Here is a 16,372-nt window from a genome sequence, read left to right as displayed (position 1 = left end):
AAAAAAACACGGAAAGTGTTCCTCACAAGGCCTAAAAAGTCACAGTTTTTTTAATTTTTAGTTTTAATGAAGTGCACATATGAGTGTAGCAACGGATGATGACAATATTGTTGTCAACACATCAATACCCATCCATGCAGGGCATGTGGGTACTGGATTTATGCATCACGCGCATTTTGGATCCATTAATATTCAAAACCATCTGTTCAGCAAATCTTTCTGCTTTTGCGTACGGATGAATATGCTAGAGTCAAGCAAGGATCTCTATACCATCAACACAGAATTACATTATGTTAATCTATATACAAATTAGTCAACTAATAATTATTATTATTCCATATGAAAATACGATAGAATACCTGAAAGTACTACATTCCTCATATGATGTTATTATTTTACTGAGTGGAAAATTTAAATATCATTAGTTAAAAATGTATTTGACATCTATTGCTGTCATCCAGGTAGGCTTTATTGACAATTGGTGTGTGCATAATTGCTGTTGAAAGCTCAGTTGGCTCATTCTACGCTCAATGTTGCTTCAAGACACAATCAACATTCAGAGTCATGCAGTCAATTGTATCTTTATTGATCTAGTCATCTATCTAAGTTACAATTTTATGGCCACGTTATGTTAGGCAGATGGATAAATGCCCTCATATTATTTACACTTCACGTCTGGTTCAATTTCAGACTCTCTCTATTGCCCTCTCTCACACACACACATACATGCACCGACACCCACACACTTGCCTCATTATTCACACAGAGTCTTGCCTGGTAAGGACATCCTTATCCTGCATTCCAGAGTGTGCTGGGTGCGCTGCTGTGGTCCAACATCAGCCATCCTTTCCCAAATCAAGCTGCTTTTCTGCTGAGTAGGTGTGTTTGTGTGTGCATGTTTACCAGGGATCAGAAACTGCAAGTGTGAGAAAAGATGAGTTGACAAGAACAGAGGCAAATATTAATATTCAGACTTCAATTTAAGTAATGAAACTGAATTACATCTGTTCCAATATGTTTTCCTAGATACATTTTGTACAATAAACCCATTGGAATGTTGACTATAGTGCCGAAGTCTTGCAAGGCAGCTCTTAGCTCTATTTATTTCTAATATCTGCTTAGGCCTGTAGGCATATTTGCCATGAATTAAATATAAATATTATGGTTGAAGAAAAGTGTTTGCGCTCTATTTTGCTTTACGAACCCTTGCGGAGGTCAGAAGCTTCGGAAATGCCAAGGTAATTGCAAATATTGATTGCAATACTCAGCAAAACAGACACACTGACTTGTATACACCACTTGGCAATAAAGATGTCTTTCAAGATGCCATGGATGCTGTATGCTTGTTATGAATAATTGACTTTCATTTAACAGTTGTCTAAATGTGTTCAAATGAAACAGGGACTTGGACACGGCACTCAGTATTCCTATTCACTAGTACGTAGTACTCTACATAGAAAAGTATCTGGAGTTATACGTATTTAAACAAAATATCCACGATAAACAACATACATTTACTGCATTGTTTATATTATTATTGCATACTGAATTACTTAATTACTAAATAATTTTATAGTGCACACAGCCAACAGCATACTGTACTTTAAAATATAATACTTGTATGATGATTAACTGTACTATATAATTATCATTATATATCATTACTCAGTGAACACCTATCTATTAGCAGTACAAAGCACTATATGAACCATTATAGTACTCCGTATTTCAATACAAAGTTATATCATGTAATATACTGAATTATATTTTATGGTAGAATCATTACCATACAATATCATACCACATTTTGCTATTTCTTTCATCTAATGGAAGTACCATAGTGACCAAATGGAAGAACAGTGTAATACACTTGCGTCAGATTTGAGAAGTAACAATAAACCCATATCCACCTGTTGCCAGAATGACTAATGGCTTATTTATTAGCCATTAATTTCCTCCTTGCACTCCTTGTCACTTTACCAAGACAGCCTGCTGCACATTATGGTGCAATATGTGTGTTGTACTGTATTTTACAAAATGGGTCAATAATACATTGAATTATGTATTATGTCTGTATTTTTCTATTCTCTACTATTTTTTTTAAATGTCTGTTCTACTGTATATCTTTGCCTACATTCATCCATGTACTTTGCAGCAGCTGCCACATCCAAAAATAATGACGCAATTCCAGTTGCAAGTTTGCCTTGCTGTTGATGCCAAGGGGTAAAGGGGTGTTAGTGGGTTGGGGGGGATGATGAGTAGGGGTGATGAGCAGCTTTACAGACATTTGTCAGCACTAACAGCAAGTGACAGTTTGCAGAGACGTCCTAATAACTGTCTCACTTGACTAATTGTTGTTGCTGTGGAATGTATTCCCATAGAGGTCCTTTAGATATCATTGGAAGCATTTCTTTAGCTTGTCTGACTTTTTACGATCTTGTCTTTAAAAGTCAACTCAATTAAAGGTGTATACACATTACCTGATAAGGTTTCTCTGTATTGGGAGCAATCAGGAGCATCAGATGGAAATTTGGGGGATAGATTTTAGGGATGTCTACAGATTGATTATTTGGAGTCCTACTTCTTGTTTACTTTCTAATGAATTACTTTATTAATTGCAGACTCTGACCAAGTTAACTAGAGAGAGCTGGATGGTCTTGGTTCATTTTGAAGTTGCCTTCGGAGCTCCAAATGCCTGATGGTAAGGTTTTGATACTTCATTTTTCTATTTGTTAGTTGTCTGTTATTGCAGGTTGATTTATTTTTAGTGACTGATTTGTGTTGTCTTGTAAGGGTAAGCAAATTACAGGCGTGGTGATAAACAAAGCGTGTGTGTAAGCATTTTGACTTTCTGTGTAAAAGACAGATTAGCAGTACACTGTGGTTGTGTTAACAGTGCTTTTTCCTCACCCATCTACTCACAAAATGGTTGGGGTCAAAGATTGTAAAAGTTAACCCTGTTGTATATATCACAAGTCCTATTGGCAGAATGGACGTTCACAGGTCGCAACATTAACCAATCAATGGTTCCAAACACTAAAAAGGGAACTGATAAGCAAGGCATTTGCCAGAATAACAATTTCAATCTGACCATCGTAAACCAATAGAAAAAATAGTTGATTTACAGAGAAGGCACACAATTATAAGAGTAGATATTATTGTGTTTTATGGAGAAACTCACAAAAAAATTGATGTCTTTGCCATCTTTCTCAACCAATGTCAAATGTAAGATAAGAAACCTTTTCACTCCTGTTGTACTCTACAGTTAAAACCCTGTCATATTTACAGTAGGTCAAAAAAAAGTGAACCATAAATACTCAGGAATACTCCAGTTAACCCCAAGAGTTCAAAATCACCAAACCCTGTAAATGTGTGTATGCAACAGGCCAATGTCAGCTTTGTATAAAGCTCCTATTCAGCCTGTCACAAAGCGAAGCCATCTTTAGCCACAGCTATTTCACAATAACAGGCAGGTGAGGGGAACGGTTGTTAGCTTTGGCGGACCTTGTCATGTTAAAATGCAATTGTGACATACTGAATAATGCAGTAGCCGTTAGCGTGGGGCAATTGAAGTGAATGAAAGTCCTCTCTGTCAGGCTTTACCATTCAAAGCGCATCAGCTTCTCGTTTCCATGGCACCCACCTCTCTGTGTGTGCCAGTGCTATGTTTCCACCACCAGTACGTCTGGGCAAGTGAGAGAGGGAGGGAGGGAGGGAGGGAGGATGGAGGGATGATGGAGAAGGCTAGAGAGTGTGAGAGACGCTCGCGTAGAGTGAGGCTAAAGGCTTTTAGTAGTGGTTATCTCTCCTTTGCATAAAGTCCCCTTTTGCTTTCTGCAGTGTGAGAATGCTTTAGTGAAAAGACACTAGGCAATTGGTAAAGAAGTGTGGCTATGTGTGTACAACTCATGTAGTCTTGTGGATAAACTCAACTCATTTGCAGTCTCCTTCAAAAATGACACGGTTTGATCAGGGATGCAAATGGGATACACTCTCTGGAATGGCGCAGGAGTGCTTCCCGGCGAGTCAAGACGATTTCAGAGAGCGCCAATCAATGTAACTAAGTCAATCAGCGGGACAACATCCCCGTGAGCCACTGTGCTGTAAACAACTGGTAGCACATCAGACACGATACTTTGGCGTCAATTCGCATTTCTTTTTTTTCAAATGCCATGTTGAACACGGATGGAAAGAATGTAAATCATTATTACCCATTGACTGATTCAAGTGCTGACAGAAATGACAGCTTGTCCCTAGAAAGAAACACTCTTTTCATATAAACTTCTGAAATAACCAATTTGCTAACATTATAAGTTCTATAGAAAAAAATATGAGTGACATAAATCCACAATAATTACCCTCGGAAATACATTAGGCCCATCTGTTTGTAACAAATAGTGTAGAACTGTCACGTTTTAAGTCTTGGAAATATATAGGATTTAATTGTTGTCTTTTGTCATCATCATAAGATAAACTCACTTCTGTAGTTTTTTTTTTTTTTAACTAGGATTAAATATCTGGCAAGTTAACGATGAGTTAAATACACCGCATGGGGCAACCAGCCGGTGGCGCCGTGAGTCCGCACAGCAGAAGCTCCTCCACCTCTTCGAGTTTGAGGTCCACCCTTCAATTTATTGGCGCGTTTGCAGGAACAAAGAAAAGTTCTTCTTTGGGCCTATATAAACAAAGTTTTCCTGCTCCTGCAGACTCCCTAGAGATCTACCGCTGTTTTATTAGGAAACACAGGATTTCTGCACGGATAAAGCTTCTGCTTATTCTACCGGAACAATTCTGTACTCCCTTTTCAATTCTACATCACCCTTGTTCGCTACGTAAAATAACTGATTTGACTGTGCCATTTGGGAGCTCCCCTAGACCACCCTTACATATATCCTATCATAAGTTAGCCATCCACTGACCAAACTACAAGCACAGAGTATGCATATAACGACTGTGAAAATAATGAGCTGCGAAATTTAGGCGCATTATGCCGTAGCCACCTGAGTACACAAGTCTTTGGCTCTCATCTATCATATTTAGACTGGTGCTAGCTGAGCATAAAGACCCAGCCTCCAGCAGGCAAAGCGCCCTTGTGAAATATGCGAGTATTCCGTGCTAAGTTTCACTGAGACGCTGGCCTCATCCTTCCTATTTGGGATAAGTGGATCCACTCTGCTGCGAGCCAACTCCGGGAGATGTAAAGCCGGTGGAATCTGTGTATTCATAAAGCATCTCCGGTGCCATCTGTTTACTTGACAAGACAATCTGAAAGCCTGGTGTTGAAATTCACTGAAGGATAATCAAGAACTCGGTCCGGCTGTCAATTACTGTTCCCGAATTGGCCATAATAGCATTTTGGATGAGATCTACCACGAGAGCTATATTTAAAATATATGAGAGAATAGAATATTTGACCTGTATCTGACCTACAGTAGGTGATTTATTGTAGTGTAGCTTTTTAATGTTAAAACACGTGCCTGTAAAAGGTCAAGTTCTAGTTCCTGCTAGCGTGGGGTATTTCTTTCATGCGTTGTGAGGATCTGCCGACTTGTGCCTAAATCCTCAACTTCAGCGTAATTATGCAAATGGCCCAGATGGCGACACGATGGCTCCCATTCTCTTTTGATTTTCTGACGCTGCAGATGGCCGCCGTGCAGACCCACGCAAAGTGACACTCGCTCAAAGTCAATGTTCACGCAAAACTTGGGGTTCCTTTGCAAGGGAATCTCATTTGCATATGCAACACAGGCATCACTACTACCAAAATGTGATTTTTGTCTTTTTTTATTGCCAGTCATGCAGCTTTTCTAGTAAAAATAAGAGTAGGCGTTAGCAGGATGTCCTTATTGACACATTTAGTCATCTTGGTGTGCTCATGGGGAGAGACAAGCATTGATAATTACAATGCTAAATTTGGATGTGCTTTCTAATTTATGTGCAGACATTTTTTAGTGGGTGAGAGTGTGTCAATTAACTAGAAATAGTCAGCATCATCTGAAATGGTAGAATACTTAGCATCCACATGTAAAAAGCAGAATTGTTCATCACTTACTTAGAATCTAGGATTTTGCAGTTTTTGGTGGAAAATATGTATTTGTTTATTTGGGAAAGTTTACCTAAATTGCAAAATTGTGTGCACATTAGCACTTTTATTGAATTGAGGAAAAGTAACACACACTAAATTGCAATTGAGGACCACAGCTCATTTCGTTTAGTTAACTTTAATTAAATCCAAAGCAACATTTGAATAACCCTATCAAAATAGTTTTTTTTATCATTAATTGTTGTGTTATGTTATCTTGTGATGCATGCATATTTAAATATCATACCCTATCATGACTCCTCACCCATAATTGATAATTATCCAGAGAGGTGAAATATTAAGTTAAGAGATTTCCCCCACAGTTTCAATAATAAGTTTTTCCTGCTGGTCAAAGCTTTGACTTATTTATTGGGATAAAATACAATGTCTATCTTTGATAGCAGGCCTGCTGAGCATAAAGCTTGTGTTGCCCCATCGACCCACTAGGAGATGTTCATTGGAGGTGGATGCTGATAAGATGTGGGTGGTGTTAAATCAATAACATGTAGCCCATTCCAGAATTGCAGATATGCATCTTTGTGGGACATATCCGGTGGATACGGCCGCTTTGAAGTTGTTAATCAGGGTGATAAGGCCACTCGCGACTTCCCATGTTTCTTCAAACATAAACCATTATGCCTTAGCCTTAAAACAGTCCCTTTCTTCAAAGTTTTTATGAGGACTGATGGACTTTATTCTTTCATTTCCTGTGGTTTGTTTAGCAGTCTTGACATTTTTTCTTAATGAAAATTGAATTTCAGATGCAGTTTATTTAATACCTGATTATTCTAGCGTCAAATTGTCAACTTTGTAACGACAGTTAGTGCAAAACACTTGGTTGAGGTGAACTCATTGCCTTTAAGAGCCAGAATCTGAATTTTAATGCGAGCTATTTATTACAACTAAAATAGAGTGGATGTCTATTGTTGGCAATTGCAGTGAATCAGCTAAAAGAAAAAAAAGGAACAAAAGCATGTCAACTTCTGGTTGAGTTAATCTTGTCAAAATTGACTTGCTGTCTCCTGGGATCATCATTTCATTGCAACACAACATTTGTCACGGTTTTGCTGACTTGGCTTGCTATTTTTCTCATACTCTCATGATACAGACACGAGTATACATGTAGTATCTATTTGCATGTTCATCCGTACACATTTCATAGAGTCGTTTAATGTTTACATGCCTCATTACTTGATTCAGAGAGTAATTTTGCATGCAGTGCTGTGAAAAAGTACTTACTCCGTCTGCAGTTCTCATATGTAATCATAGATATCACAGTTAAGTGAATGAATGAATAATAATAATTCATGATAACCAAGTAATAATGGATTTTAGTTTCTCCTTAAGGATTTTATGGCAACAATCAGAATTCACGCCATCAATTACAGTAATTCAGACCCTTAAATCCTATGTTTGACGTCAGTTATGGTCCACACTGCACCTCTCTCCTCCCGTTTTGTTAAATTAAACTCTTTTGACATCTGTTCATAAAATATCCCAAATAAAAGTCATAGCCATCACTAAGATGAGGCTTATTTTTATTTGGTTTTCACCTTGGACCTCTGCCATGACTGTCTTGATTGCCCAGTCTCTTTCCGTATTATTGAGTCATGAACATTGACCTTAACTGGGGCAAAGAAGGTATTTTGTTCTTGGGTTCCTTTGTGTTATCCAGGATGATTCTTCACTTAGTTCATGAAATCATTTTTTGTAGTTGATGTTCCATCTTTGGTCTATTTGTGGAAAATGTCTCTCATGGGAGTTCTAAAACATTAGAAATAGCTCTATAACCCTTTCCAAACTGATAGATGTTGATGACTACAGTTTTTTTTTAGTTTCTCTTAATAATAGCGTTTTGTCGTACCTTTTTTTAGAGCTTCTGTCCACTTGATTTTGTCAGACAGCATCTATTTAAGTTATTTCTTGATTGTACTGGTCCAAGGATGGATCTGAGGGGGTGCTTGGGTTGTGACTGCTCCAAGAGTCTGTTTGTGGGGGTGATGGCGGTGTGGTTGGGTGAGGGGAGCAGTATAAACTAAAATTATGTGCAGCTCTATAATCGTGTTGAAGTTTTAAAATATGTTTGTTCACTTTTGCTCTGTCACCGTTTAGATCCAAGTGAGGTCTAACTAATCTTGCAAACTATGCATAGAAAAATGCGATTTTGAGAAGGTTGTAAATACTCTTTGCGTCACTGTAGGAACATTTTAAAGACTGCTTTATACCTATGTATATATATATATATATATATATATATATATATATATATATATATATATATATATATATATATATATATATATATATATATATATATATATATATATATATATATATATATATATATATATATATATATATATATATATATATATATATATATATATATATATATATATATATATATATATATATATATATATATATATATATATATATATATATATATATATATATATGTATATACAAGTATGTATATATGTGTGTATATACATGTATTTATGTATATATATAAGTATGTATATACATGTATATATAAGTATGTATATACATGTATGTATATATAAGTATGTATATACATGTATGTATATACATGTATATATATATATATATATATATATATATATATATATATATATATATATATATATATATATATATATATATATATATATATATATATATATATATATATAAGCATGCATAGTATATAGATAGTAAGGAAGAAAAACAATCTTTTCGTTATTTGATAAACAAAACTGAACAATTTTGCGTCCCCCATCGTTCTCTCTCTCTTTCGCTCTCTCTCTCTCTCTTCCGCTCTCTCTCTCGCTCAGTCTCTCTCTCTCTCCTCCACTAACCTTGGCACCACGTCACTGGCTGTGCGGCAGTGCAGTAGAACGGGAGTGCATGCAACCTATAGAGCCACATCGGAGGAGAGAAAGAGAGAGAGCGAATAGGGAGAGTAGCAAGAGAGGAGGGGGTGCTGCACATCGCTGCCGTGTCCTCTGCTTGGCGCTCGTCATCCCCGCTCCCGCATCCTCACCTCAACAAGCCCATGCTCGGGCTCTGTCTCCCCTGCCACTAACACACGCACACGCCTCCTCTCCTCACGCGGACCCCCTCGACATGGATGTCCCGTCGTCTCTGGAGCTGAAGGATTGTGGCGCGTTGGTGCAGTGAACAAAACGAGGACCGACCATGCCGGGACTGCTAATGGATTTTGGGAGAACGCGAGTGACCATGCCGTGATCCTCACACGGCCATTTACCCCCCCCTAAAAAAAAAGAAAATCCTTGTTTTGAGTCGGAAGGAACCGGGACTCAAAGCCACGCGCCGGCGGGATTTAAAAACCACAGTGTTTTTGTTCATTTTTTCGCAAACAACATGAAGATTACCTCCCGTCCACTGATGATAAGCAGTGTCGTTTTCAGGTCCAAGCTCAGCCTCATTTCGCTTCTGCTGCTCTTTCTCGGTCACTCTCGCGGGATGCCGCACGTTTTAAGATTCGGTAAGATTGCTTTTATTGACGGCTCCCTTGGAAACACAATGTGAGTGTGGGGGTCCACATTGAAATGACATTGAGCTGGTGAAATGGATTTGTTGAGACTCATTTTCCCCTTCGCTCAGAGTTGTCGAAACCCTGTTGCTGCTGCTTTACTTTCTCTTGCATTGACTACATGTGTGTGTGCGTGTCTGTTATAATGTGACAATATAGGCTATAGGTATAGAAGTTTTGGAAATGGTTCCATGGTTATTCCATACATCTGTTATAGTGCTTTGGAGTACTGGGGTCAAATCTCGTTTTTGGATTTTATCCCAAATTAAAAGAAATCTATGTTAGATTCATTAAAAACTTTACATGTTGCATGATTTTAAATATATGAATAGTTATTTTTACATTGATGGACATGCAAGCAGCCCATATTTCTGTCCTTGACTCAATGTTGTAGGCGATAAGCTTCAACTGTCTAATGGAGAAGCTCACAAACGGGGGTCTCAAAATTAAACTCGGTTGGAAGCCGCTGGTCTTCGACTTTGCCGTGACTGCACGGTGTCACCTATTGCACATAAAAGGGTGGCGCTTTCTGTTCAGTTGATCAAAAACAGAATATGTTGTATTTAAGGAAAAATATGCAGGGCACTTAGGTAAAGTCTTTGTAATTTTTCATTTATGCCTGCATTTGTGATCAATATTCAGATGTTTTACGCTGCTTAGAGACTTCTGTTCCACACTTAAACCCAACTGGCAATTATGCAGGAATGAGCCTTTAAAATATTTATCCGTGCTGAAAATGTGTGCAGTATTTAGTTTGCAAGTTCATTAACATTGTAAGCCCCGAACATTTCTCATTAGGACTCATTTATCTCTTTGTGAAAAAAAAGTAATTGACAGGAACTATAACCCTTTTGGCCACTGTAGTCAAGTCACTGTATTCATACTTAAACTATAATTGAAGTATGACAGGCCAGCAGAAAAAGACATCACTGTAATATTTTGTCACAGTACACAGTTATGTGTAAACAAGAAGGCCAGGTGCGCATCTACGCAATCAATGGGCTTAGCAAACTCAATCTCCCCTCTGCATCCCCCTCCACTACTTAATGTTATTGGCATCGACATCCCTTTGGAGTTAATTGGCTAAATTGGAAGGTGTTGTAAAAGTGCCACACTTGAAAGTAATCACATGGTGCATCTATATGGAAGGGTTATATCATTTATGCAGATCAAGCATTGGTTGGTATGTTTTGTGTCTCGCCGTCTTGACTGTGTTCGAATCTTAACTGTGTTTGTTGCTAGCACACAGCACGGTGGACAGAGTGCATTTAAAGAGTGACAGGGGTATCAGCCAGTGTTGACAACATGTCCTTGCAATACCCCTTCACCCTGGGGGTCCGATTTGAAAGTCAGGCGAATTCTGCAAGAGACACCGCAATGACAACGAGTTCTGTTTGTCTCCCCAATGCACCCCCAATTTGATGGGGGGGGCTTCTGAGTTTCACGCGTCCTGCAAGGACATAGGTTGCAGTATCCGTATTGTACCACAGTTAAATGGAGGGAAAAAGCCGCAGTGCAAAGTTTGAAGTTTTTAAATAGTATTATTTCACCTTAGAAATGTTTTAATTAGATCTGAAACAAAATGTATAGTCAACAGAATTTACTCTGCCTCGCAGTTCTGAGATTCAAGGTTCAATCCCAGGCTCTTGCCTTCAGTGTGGAGTTTGCATGTATTTTATAGGTATAGTCCGGCTTCCTTCCACATAAAAAAACATGCACGGTATTCTTTTGAAACTCTAAATTCACTATAGTGTGAGTGTTGGTATGAGTGGGTTGTTTGTCCATGCTGCCTGCAATTGGCTGGCGACCAGTTCAGGACGTACCCCGCCTTCTGCCCATACTTACCTGGGATAGGCGCCAGCTTATTGTGGGGATAAGCAGTATGGAAGAGGAATGTGCAAAAAGTGTTTTTTGCGTGTCTTTCTATCTTTCTATGCCTGCGGCACATAGTGGTAGGGGAACATTTAATTGTTTATTCAAGTGTATGCAGATGGTACAATTACCCTTTGTATCCACCTGCTGCAATTTATCAAACAGAATACTGTCATAGCGTTTTTTGTTCAATTAAACAGGTTTCACACAAGGTTAATTCATGCCTAAATTAAAATCATATATATATATATATATATATATATATATATATATATATATATATATATATATATATATATATATATATATATATATATATATATATATATATATATATATATATATATATATATATATATATATATATATATATATATATATATATATATATATATATATATATATATATATATATATATATATATATATATATATATATATATATATATATATATATATATATATATATACACATACATACATATAGACATATACACTTATATACACATATATACACACATACATGCATACATCTGATTTCAATTTAGCCATAATTTTATAGATTTCAAAGTGGGTCTACTGTTGTGGAAATATGCAAGTTTTAAATTATTGTTGTTTTTTTTGGTCTGGATTTTTCCTGCATTGCAGAAATAATATGCGCAGATATGACTGGTGCTTTTGTATGATGGGAAACCTGCTTGTGACCAGTCCATTTTTAATGTTGTGACTCAGCTTGGAGATGGTGTAGCTCAGCTGTGACCCTAATTAGGACAAGGACATACTAGCAGTATAGAAAATAGATGGATGGCTGCAGTCCAATCACAAATATCATAAAACCCAAAATTGATCCAATGTCATTCCAAAGAGATCTTAGGATAATTTTAAAGGCAATAGATCTCCGTAGAATCTTTGTACTGGTTTGGATTTATTAGGGTGTGCGGGATGTGTAATTACAATAGATATGATCTAGTCTTACTTTTGTTGCGCTGTGCATTTTGATTAGAAGCATGCGGGCCGTGTGGAGGCTGCATCAGACAGGCATCAGAGTCAATATTCACGGCAGATAAGAGGTGATTCGTGTCACCGAGACATTTTGCTGCAGGATAAATCTGATAATCGTTTTCCTCCACAGCCCTTTTCTGATGCCAGACCGTAAAACCTGCTAAAAAATGTCAGGCTGATGTCTGTGAGAGAGACTTTTTTTATTCAGCACCCTGGACAGAGATTTTGCTTTCTTGGCAGCACTGGACAGTGATCTGCTGTTGAACATTCTTGTTTGCTGGATTTAGAATCTTGCACTTTTAACTGTTTAAAGGATGCTCATTGAAATACTGAGACAAATACTTTATCATTAATCTTCCTGTAAATGACAAGAGTGTCAATTAATATAGTTATGGTCATAATTTATATCCAATTCTTAAGGTTGAATAGAAGCAATTGGACTGCTCTTTAATGTATTTAAATTCTGGAAATGGTAATTATTCAATGAAAAGTAAAGTTGAATTGCGTCCCACGTTCTGTTTTTCACAATTTTTAGATTCTTATCTGTCGCCCAAGTGTTAAATGAATTTAACAACTTTTGAATATGTTGGAAGCATAAAAGAAAACACATTTGTTTTGCCAACAAATGATGATTTAGTCTCACTTCATTGAATATCAATACTTCTATTGTATATTCTTCTCTTCTCACATTCTTTCTAACACTCTTTGTTGAGACTGTTTCCTATTTTGGAATAAGTGTCACAAAAAAAGCACAACTCAGCTATGATAGATTCACATTGGCATATATCTCTTTCATACCAGTTTAATCATGTATACCTAAGCTGGTCACTGATATTGGTGTGGTTTTGTGATTGACTGGTGACCAATCATGGATGGAGTTAAATTTCCCACAAAAGTTAGTTGAGATGGACGACCTGCGACCTTGATCAGAATGTATACTGTAGAAAATGGCTAGTAATTAAGTCCTGATACGGATCTGAGAATATCCAATTACACGCGTTTTGTCCCCTGCTTACACTGCCATGACTTATTTGTTAATGACATTTTGGATTAGAAAGAAATCTGAAATAAGATGCATGTTTATTTATTTTTTTTAACAATCACTTAGAGCAGGGGTGGGCAATTAATTTTCCAAAACAGTCACCTGATTGTCTATTATGTAATTTCATTACTTTGTAAATCCCATTGTTTCGATCAACTGCAACATATGTAGATTTACTAGTTTGTCATAATTTCAGAAATTAAAAGCCCTACACATCTCCCCAAGTTATTTTGACCTGATAACGTTATACATCAAAAAGGCTCTTTTTGAAGGAATAGTCACAAAAACAAAACAGGCAAATCTAGATGACATCCACGGGATGGACTGCATCATTTAAGGAAAAAACCTAGCATAAATGGTCTTTTCCATTGCATGCCCTGTCCTGTGGGATATGCTGACTCATCAAATAATGCCAAAAAAAAAAGGAGTCCGAAATGTGGAGGTCAGCTCCCCTGGGCCTGTCCGTTTCCTTCCGGTACCCACTTGTGCTTTGCCAAGACAGGCTGCCTGTAGTATTGTTCTCCTGTCAGACAGCCGTCCCCACTAACACACGCAGGCATGTTCCAACATGCAACAAAACAGTGGCATTTCGTGTCAATTCTTGTAGCGGTGGCCTCACCTTGTAACACAAAATGCTTGACGAGTTTTTATAGTCATCAGCTGAAGATACATGCATTTTTATAGGAACCGCTGCAGCCTTTTTACTCACCCTAATAAAACACACTTGTGCCTTTATATCCTGCTCACTCGTGCTTACGGAGGGCACTAAACGGGATGTTGTCGTCATGGATACGGCAAGGACGTCTCCGAGCCGCTCAAGTAAATATTTAGCCGTTTCGTTTCCGCTTTCTTCCCGAGGAAAAAGAAAGTAAAAAAAATTGTCCACTTTGGAAAAACGGCGAAATCATAGAAATTAGAAGGTGCCGTTTTAACCTTTCGCTTATTTTGGGCTGGTACGGGTGAAATGAGGCGGGAAATGCAGCAAGGAGTGGCGTCATGCCGCAGTTTACTGGTGGGCAAAAAAAAGAAGAGAGCTCATTTATTCATTCACATAAGCAAATGAGTCATGGTGGAAGATGTGATCTAATTTCACCAAGGGTCATGCAGACTTGTTATTCACAAAATGCCTCTGGAAGATAAGGAAAAAGACAGAAAAGTCAACAGTGGAATGAGATGTTTTTTTTTTTTTTTTGTTATTCCAATGACCAAAGGAGATGGAGGTCCGGGAGCTAGACTGATAGCATCATCTTCAAACAGTGGTCCAAGCACATTTTGCTTGCTTATTTCCTGACCATGTTTATGTTGCTTTGTGTCACCTTGTGTTGGAATTACTGTATTAAACCATAACTTGGAAAGGAAATCAATGTACGCAATATTGCTACTGACAAATAGAGCTTTGTTGTACTCACCTTGTCGTCACTTTTCCACTCTAAAGGTCTTGTAAAATTGAAGTCAACATCAATAAATTATTAGGGGCCAAAAAAATGAATTGTTAACAAGCCTTGTGAATTTGAAGTTTGAAAAAAATAGACTTTACTTGTAATATGGCTTCTAAATGGAGAAAAATAAGGCCTTTCTGTCAGTAGTCAATCGTGTCTAATGTACTTGTTCCAATGTAAAAAAAAATAGATGCTGAATAGTTTAGCTTGTTTCCCCATACTTACCCAGTCATTTTTTTTATGTTAGAGTGGTTTCGCAAGAGGTTGAAATTACTCTATGTAAGTAACACTACATTTTTAGGTGTAGTTTGCGTGCTCATTGTGAGATTATTGTGATTATTAGAAGTGTCATGTCATAAAATACAGATATAAATACACTTGTCTGGTGGCCAGCCACCTTCGATTAAACCAGAATCTGCCTTTGTGTTAATTCAGCGGGCCCTTGGCGCAACTGCAGCCGAGCATGACCAATTCTGCACGATACATTGCTCGGCTCTAAGGATTTCTGACGGCACTTAATGATTTCTTTGGTGTGTTTGTGTTTTGTCAGGCTGTGCATTTGTGCATTATTGCACAAAGCCCAAATAACAACAAAAAAACAGAAACACCTCGGGCGACATGTATTTTGGGCGAGTTGTAACTTGTAGGCATGACTTATTCAAGTAGAGAGGAGTTAGATAGTGATCGGTAAAGTGGAGACTACAGCGTAAAGAAATATTGTAGCGTCAAGAGTTAAGGAAAAGCAACAAGGGATGCTCATGTTAGCATGCAGGGGGGGACGTAGCGAGACCAAAAGCAAGGTCCGCAGGCATAATGTGTGCTGCTCCAATTGTGTCAGCGGTAACTAATAACATTATTCTACCTGCATGCACTTCATTGGTGATGTACACTTTTATTCTTAGCACCTGGTTGATCTTATGCAGGGAACCAGTTGAGAACTCTGGTGGTAAGAATTTCAGGATTTATCTTCTTTTAGCATTTGTGTAATTTTTTATTATAGGTTAATATGTGCTGTTTTGTGTATGTGAGTTAGAATGGTTGTTTATGTAAATGTAGTCTGTTATGTCTCAAATGGTCTATCGTTTGTCTTTCCTGTAATTAGATGGATTGGTTTCCAATTCAGTCATCACTTCTTTGAAGATTAAGCACTCTTGTATGAAAAATTGATATGTTGTATCGACTTTAGGCTTTTTATAGCTGGCAGGGATGTTTTATGACTTTTCAGATTAGTTGCAAGGAATACTACAGTCGTGACATTAAAAATGGAAATTTTGCTCCCTGACCAAGCTTGTAACTCAACGTGACTGCATTTTTTTTTGGGTTTAAATGAATCAAAAGGCCATCCGTTTGGAGTAGAGTCCTCCCTAAAGGACGCC

The 16,372-nt window shown here is 37.6% G+C and overlaps 1 protein-coding gene and 1 long non-coding RNA gene across 3 annotated transcripts in view; both read left to right on the top strand.

Moving 5' to 3' along the window:
• Nucleotides 1–2,702, top strand: part of LOC144192410 (uncharacterized) — a 36,634-nt gene extending 33,932 nt beyond the window's left edge. Inside the window, exon 3 of the long non-coding RNA XR_013325114.1 lies at nt 2,622–2,702. This is a non-coding gene — a long non-coding RNA (uncharacterized LOC144192410). The remainder of the gene's footprint in view (nt 1–2,621) is intronic.
• A 6,276-nt stretch (nt 2,703–8,978) lies between these two features.
• LOC144192354 (glutamate receptor ionotropic, kainate 2) overlaps nt 8,979–16,372 on the top strand; it is a 66,709-nt gene continuing 59,315 nt past the window's right edge. For both annotated transcript variants that reach the window (XM_077711388.1, XM_077711387.1), the window contains exon 1: nt 8,979–9,593. In XM_077711388.1, coding sequence (XP_077567514.1) covers nt 9,470–9,593 — 124 coding nt within the window. In that variant the 5' untranslated portion in view covers nt 8,979–9,469. The remainder of the gene's footprint in view (nt 9,594–16,372) is intronic.

Source organism: Stigmatopora nigra, unplaced genomic scaffold (assembly GCF_051989575.1).
Source record: "Stigmatopora nigra isolate UIUO_SnigA unplaced genomic scaffold, RoL_Snig_1.1 HiC_scaffold_26, whole genome shotgun sequence".
Taxonomy (NCBI): domain Eukaryota; kingdom Metazoa; phylum Chordata; class Actinopteri; order Syngnathiformes; family Syngnathidae; genus Stigmatopora; species Stigmatopora nigra.
The sequence above is the reverse complement of the archived record's forward strand: the minus strand, read 5'-3'. Positions and strand labels throughout refer to the sequence as shown.